Source organism: Oncorhynchus gorbuscha, linkage group LG19 (assembly GCF_021184085.1).
Source record: "Oncorhynchus gorbuscha isolate QuinsamMale2020 ecotype Even-year linkage group LG19, OgorEven_v1.0, whole genome shotgun sequence".
NCBI lineage: Eukaryota > Metazoa > Chordata > Actinopteri > Salmoniformes > Salmonidae > Oncorhynchus > Oncorhynchus gorbuscha.
In genome coordinates, this window is record NC_060191.1 from 63528251 (window position 1) to 63534921 (window position 6671).

At 44.0% G+C, this 6671-nt stretch overlaps 1 protein-coding gene across 2 annotated transcripts; it reads left to right on the forward strand.

The window, feature by feature from the left end:
• The first annotated feature begins 1714 nt into the window (after positions 1–1714).
• Positions 1715–4636, forward strand: LOC124005210 (major histocompatibility complex class I-related gene protein-like). Of its 2 annotated transcripts, none has more exons than XM_046314226.1 (5): positions 1715–1839; positions 2050–2307; positions 2517–2789; positions 3809–4093; positions 4184–4636. In XM_046314226.1, the coding sequence occupies exons 1-5, from the start codon at positions 1794–1796 to the stop codon at positions 4306–4308; spliced, it is 987 nt and encodes a 328-aa protein (XP_046170182.1). In that variant the 5' UTR covers positions 1715–1793; the 3' UTR covers positions 4309–4636. The 2 variants fall into 2 exon arrangements, with proteins under 2 accessions (XP_046170182.1, XP_046170183.1); XM_046314227.1 differs by having other exon boundaries at positions 3904–4093.
• The last annotated feature ends 2035 nt before the right edge of the window (positions 4637–6671 follow it).

The following is a 6671-nucleotide window of genomic DNA, read 5'->3' on the forward strand; positions in this document are numbered from 1 at the left end:
TTAACAGATGGATCTAAGGACCCTAAACCAGGGAGGAGATGAGCAGCTTTTCGTGTTCCTGAGTTTAAGGTGGCAGTGACAAAAAGAGCAATAGAACATTTATCTGTTTACACAATGGAGTTGTTGGCCATACTATTGGCTGCAGAGTAGGTGGAGGTGGTGAGACCAGACAGGGTAGTCATCTGCTCTGAATCCTGTACAGCACTGATGAGCTTAAATTCATGTGTCTCAGAGCAGACAGGATGTATTGTATGAGGTTTAGCAGTGTTTGTTTAGGGTGAAAGAGATGGGGGTATTTGTGATGTTCCTCTGGGTACCGGCTCACGTGGGAGTAGAGGGGAACGAGGAAGTGGATATTATTTCCAAGCAGGAGCAGAAGCCAAGGGGTTAATAAGAACAGTGGGTAAAAATAAGTGGCAAGAGTTGTGGAACAGGGAGAGTAAGGGAAGACGTATAAGAGTTGTGGAACAGGGAGAGTAAGGGAAGACGTATAAGAGTTGTGGAACAGGGAGAGTAAGGGAAGACGTATAAGAGTTGTGGAACAGGGAGAGTAAGGGAAGACGTATAAGAGTTGTGGAACAGGGAGAGTAAGGGAAGACGTATAAGAGTTGTGGAACAGGGAGAGTAAGGGAAGACGTATAAGAGTTGTGGAACAGGGAGAGTAAGGGAAGACGTATAAGAGTTGTGGAACAGGGAGAGTAAGGGAAGACGTATAAGAGTTGTGGAACAGGGAGAGTAAGGGAAGACGTATAAGAGTTGTGGAACAGGGAGAGTAAGGGAAGAGGTATAAGAGTTGTGGAACAGGGAGAGTAAGGGAAGACGTATAAGAGTTGTGGAACAGGGAGAGTAAGGGAAGACGTATAAGAGTTATGGAACAGGGAGAGTAAGGGAAGACGTATAAGAGTTGTGGAACAGGGAGAGTAAGGGAAGACGTATAAGAGTTGTGGAACAGGGAGAGTAAGGGAAGACGTATAAGAGTTGTGGAACAGGGAGAGTAAGGGAAGACGTATAAGAGTTGTGGAACAGGGAGAGTAAGGGAAGACGTATAAGAGTTGTGGAACAGGGAGAGTAAGGGAAGACGTATAAGAGTTGTGGAACAGGGAGAGTAAGGGAAGACGTATAAGAGTTGTAGAACAGGGAGAGTAAGGGAAGACGTATAAGAGTTGTGGAACAGGGAGAGTAAGGGAAGACGTATAAGAGTTGTGGAACAGGGAGAGTAAGGGAAGACGTATAAGAGTTGTGGAACAGGGAGAGTAAGGGAAGACGTATAAGAGTTGTGGAACAGGGAGAGTAAGGGAAGACGTATAAGATCCAGGAAAAGGTGGGGTCAGGGAGGTCCTCGGGCCGAGAGAGAAGGGAGGAAAGTGTAGTCACAAGGCTGAGACTGGGACACATAAGGCTCAATAGTACATTGATGGTGGTGGGGAAACAGACTGGGAGGTGTGATCATTGTCAGGAGGAGATGGAGACAGTGGAACATGTTCTATTTCAGTGCCAGAAATATGTGAGAGAAATGGAGTGATTTGTTATTAGATTTGAGGGGTAATGGGGTTGAAGAGCCAGGATTAAGTGAACTTTCGGGGAAATCTTCAGGAGATGTAGTATTTAATGATGTATATCGTTTCCTTAGGGAGACGAGATTATTGGGTAGGATTTAGACCTCCCCCCCTGGTCCACACTCCAGTCCAGTTGGTGGCGGTAATACACCTAAAATCCACAGAAGAAGAACACATGTTATTTCACTTTCACTTCTGTGTTCATGAATACACCAACGAGAACATGTTATTGCAAATATGATAACCACAATTTTAATTTCATTCATGCAGTTTTCCATCGTAGGTGAGTTCATTATTTGAGTTGTGTTTTTGCCATTCTTGTCTCACCAAGTTGTGTAATAGTATAACAAACTGAATGCAGTTTTACTTTGTATACATTTTTTAAAGGCTTCAATAGGCTAAACCCAGCAAACACAACCCCTACACAATATTGTCTTCACGTTGTCTATTGAAAGAGGCTACAGAAACAATAAGTTGAAGTGTTGTCTTCCAGCCCCTCATTCTCTTCATCGCCATTGCATCGCAACCCAAGGGACCTTGTATCCGAAAAATATCCAGTTGGTAATGATAGATGATGTCATTGTCTATTACTACAACAGCAGTGCTGAACAAGAGGCCGTCGTGCCAGAATGGTTGAACCACCCTGAGGGAATTGAATTTTGGCAGGAGGTTCATCGAAATCTGAAATTTAATCGATATGTAATGGATACTGCCGTGAGAGTAACAAGTGAACATTACAATCATTCACATGGTAAGACAAAATATGTGTGCCGAGACAGTGCAACAGAGCTGAAGGCCTTAAGGAGAATTGCATGGCTATACAGAGGTTCAATAACCAAAAAAACATATTTTCTTAGTTGCAGCCATTAGCCTACCTTTGTGAGCTGATACTTTTAACCAGCAGTCTATATTTGAAGTAAATGGTGCTGATTTATTATGGTCATTTTATCTGTCATACAGATCACTTTTACCAAGCTCACGGACGCTGTGGATGGAAGTCAGACGGGACCACAGAGGCCTTTATGAGCCATGCATATGATGGCAAGGACTTTGTCAGCTTCGATGTATCGACCAGAACATGGACAGCTGCAGTTTCCCATGCTGTTTTTTACAAAAGAAAAAGGGAAACAGATTTAGAAGATCTTGTTAGGCTGGTCATTCATTACGAATCTGGATGCATCCGGTGGCTGGAGAAACTGTTAGAGTTTAGCGTTACAGTTCGAGAACCCAAAGGTAACAACACACCTTTATTAACCGGTACATTTTGTAAAACCTCAACGAGGTATTGCACTTACCATACCTATGTTCTCCTTTCCATTAAACAAAATCATTGCCCCAGAGCACAAGCTATACAGTGCCTTCGGAGAGTATTCATACCCCTTGACTTTTTCCACACTTTGTTTACGTTACAGCCTTATACTAAAATGGATGAATACAAAAGAAATCCTCAGCAATCTACACACAATACCCCACAATGACAATGCGAAAACAGGTTTTTAGAAATTGCTGCAAATGTGTTAAAAAAACTAAAACAGAAATAACTTATTTACATAAGTATTCAGACCCTTTGCTATGAGACTCAAAATTGAGTGCTCTGTAGCAGGTTCTCAGACTGGGGCCACGGTTCATCTTTCAACAGGACAACGACCCTAAGCACACAGCCAAGACAATGCAGGAGTGGCTTCGAGACATCTCTTTCAATGTTCTTGAGTGGCCCAGCCAGAGCCCAGATCGAACATCTCTGGAGAGACCTGAAAATAGCTGTGCAGCAACAGTCCCCAACCAACCTGACAGAGCTTGAGCGGATCTGCAGAGAAGAATAGGAGAAACACCCATATACAGGTGTGCCAAGCTTGTAGCGTCATAGCCAAGAAGACTCAAGGCTGTAATCGCTGCCAAAGGTGCTTCAACAAATTACTGAATAAAGGGTCTGAATACTTATGTAAATGTGATATCAGTTTTTTTTTATTAGCAAAAACATTTCTAAAAAAACTGTTTTTGCTTTGTCATTGTGGGGTATTGTGCGTAGGTTTGATGAGGAGAAAAAACAATTGAATACATTTTAGAATAAGGTTGTAACATAACAAAATGTGCAAAAAGTCAAGGGGTCTGAATACTTTCCAAATGCACTGTATGTGTTCTTCGAGATGTGACATTTTGTAGTTAACAAACAACACATGTCTGTAATGTCAAGATGTCACTTGCATTGGAAAGGCAAACCAAATGTGTTCATCAAAAATGTTCCTCTTAAGTCCCTGCGGTGCGTCTGTTTGAGAGACCGTCTCATGGCAACTCCGAGGTGGAGGTCACATGTCATGTGACAGGGTTCTACCCTCGGGCGGTGCAGGTGGAGTGGCTGGGGGCAGAGGGGCTTCCCATGGTAGACGGGGTGAACAGTGGGGAGGTGCTGCCCAACGGAGACGGTTCATACCAGCTGAGGAAGAGCCTGACTATCCCACAGGAAGCCCAGGACACCCAGAGCTACAGCTGCCTGGTGCTCCACTGCAGTATAGCTGGGAACATCACAGTAACCTGGGGTAGGGTACATTTCCCAATATAATTTACAATTGAATCAGCTGAAGATATACTACAGCATGTAATATGTTCATATGTATGTCTTTTTCTAGCGCCAAAGAAGAACCTGGCCAATGTGCTCATGGCTATCGTCATCATTGTATCTGTAGTCTTGATACTCACTGTCCTTTTCAAGTATTTAGTATGGAGGAGAGCAGTAGGTAAGAGTCAATCTTAATTCTTGCTGCACTAGGTGTTATTTCTGTGTTATTTCAGAGTAAAGTAAACAAGAGCTTAATGACCAAAACTCAGAGTAAGAGGATGACCAACGATGAATGAGAAAAGTCTGTATGCATTTGATGCTCTATACAACCCTAAAGTAATTTACATAATGTTAGACTTGCTGCTTTTGTTGTTGATGTTCTATACAATCCTAAAGTCATTTATAAATGTTAAAATTGCTGCTTTTGTTGTGGTTGATGTTACCATTTTTTGTTGTTGTCCTGTTCTTATTTTACGAGCTGCAAGATGTAATCTAAAGAACAAATAAACATTTGAGTATGTCATTGAAGGAGTGGCTAACATCAGGAAGTAACTCCATGGAGAAGGAGATATATTTCAACTGTCTTGTTTTTCCTTCTGTGAAGTGTGTTTTGACTGTTAAATGTACTTTAAATACGTTGTGATTTGATTTTAACATGGTTCGGACTGAAGGAACTACATTCATGGAAAATTAAAGTAAAAAAAACACATCATTTATTTAAATACAATTTAAAAAAACACAACTTAATTAATCATTGTCTGTTTTCCAGTGTAGGGTTTCCAGTTACAGTGTGTTTTCAAGTGAGGAATTGAAGTCTAAAGTATTCTTCAAGTGGCCCATAAAAACAGAAGCCTTTTGGTTATAGAACATCTTAAAGCTTATTTGACATAGAGAAATGTTCCCACATCAACCTACAGTGGAACAGTCCAAATCAAACTCAACAACAATGGAAACAGGAAGTAACTTTGCAGTGGCTTCTCTACAGCCCTGTTTAACACTCCACTCCTCTCCCACATACCCCTCTGCTGGCTGGAGGTCAGATGGCAGCGCCGCACATTGCCAGTCCCGTCTCGCAGCAGGGGGAGGCGTACCTCACCCACAGGGCAATCCACTGACCCACGTTCAGAGGAGGGTTACCTTGTACCAGCCTGGGTCTCAGTTCAGCATGGCCATTCTCCCCCTGTGCTAGGCTTGTCTGCTCCCTGTCTCTCTGGTTGTGGTTGGGGGTGGGCTGGTTCTCCTCTAGGCTGTCCCCTGGGGGGTCTGTGGGGCCATGGAGCAGGGTAAGAATGCCCTGACCCAGGGAGAGCTGGAGGGAAGCCAGGCCCGAGAGACAGCCAGAGAGACAGTCCATCTGGCCTGGGCAGGTGTGCTCTACTCGCATGGTGGAGCAAGATGGGGGAGACATGTCAGGATCCTGGGGGAGAAGGGGACAGGATGTAATACCAGGGATACTACACAGGAAATTATGACATATAGAGGGATGGGCAAGGTGATTAGTATGTGTACATTAAATAAACTGAAGAAAGGAGTTTTGCCTGTAAAACACTTTCGGCACAGGGGTTTGGCCCTGACCTTAACCCTGACCCCTAACCCCCTGGCCCGGTCATGCCCTCTCCCCTCACCTGGGTCATAGAAGGGCACCAGCAGGAAGGTGCCAGACTGCTCGGGGGTGTTGGCGCGGGTCTGGATAATGAAGTGGGCAGTAGTGATCTCCTCAAACATGCTGCCTGTGGAGTCCATAACAAACACCATCGCTGGAGGCTGCTTCACACTGAACAGTCTGCCCTCAGGAGAGTACAGCCAACAGAAGGAAACAGTCTGCCCTCAGGAGAGTACAGCCAACAGAAGGAAACAGTCTGCCCTCAGGAGAGTACAGCCAACAGAAGGAAACAGTCTGCCCTCAGGATAGTACAGCCAACAGAAGGAAACAGTCTACCCTCAGGATAGTACAGCCAACAGAAGGAAACAGTCTACCCTCAGGATAGTACAGCCAACAGAAGGAAACAGTCTACCCTCAGGATAGTACAGCCAACAGAAGGAAACAGTCTACCCTCAGGAGGGCATAGCCAACATAAGGAAACTGTCTGCCCTCCGGATAGTACACCCAACAGAAGGAAACAGTCTGCTGTACAATTTCTCATATGGAAACCAACTATGGTTTTGAACACTGAGCTGTAGTCAATGAATAGCATTCTCACATAGGTGTTATTTTTCTACAGGTGTGAAAGGGCAGTGTGGAGTGAAATATATATTGCATCATCTGTGGATCTGTTGGGGCGGTACGCAAATTGGAGTGGGTCTAGGGTTTCTGTGATAATGGTTTTGATGTGAGCCATGACCAGCCCTTCAAAGCACTTTATGGCTACAGACATGAGTGCTATGGGTCAGTAGTCATTTAGGCAGGTTTCCTTAGTGGTTTCCTTTAGGCAGGTTTCCTTACATAGGCGTACAGAGACCCGTTATCAGCAAACATCACTCCTGTGTTCCAATGGCACGTTGTGTTAGCTAATCCAAGTTTATCACTTAAAAAGGCTAATTGATCATTAGAAAACCCT

Excerpts from the sequence above, each read along its gene's own strand:
- LOC124005210 (XM_046314226.1), top strand. The coding sequence starts at position 1,794 with ATGATAACCACAATTTTAATTTCATTCATGCAGTTTTCCATCGTAG. Across the intron at positions 1,840-2,049 it reads CATGCAGTTTTCCATCGTAG|CCCCTCATTCTCTTCATCGC; the intron begins GTGAGTTCATTA and ends GTTGTCTTCCAG. Across the intron at positions 2,308-2,516 it reads ACATTACAATCATTCACATG|ATCACTTTTACCAAGCTCAC; the intron begins GTAAGACAAAAT and ends TCTGTCATACAG.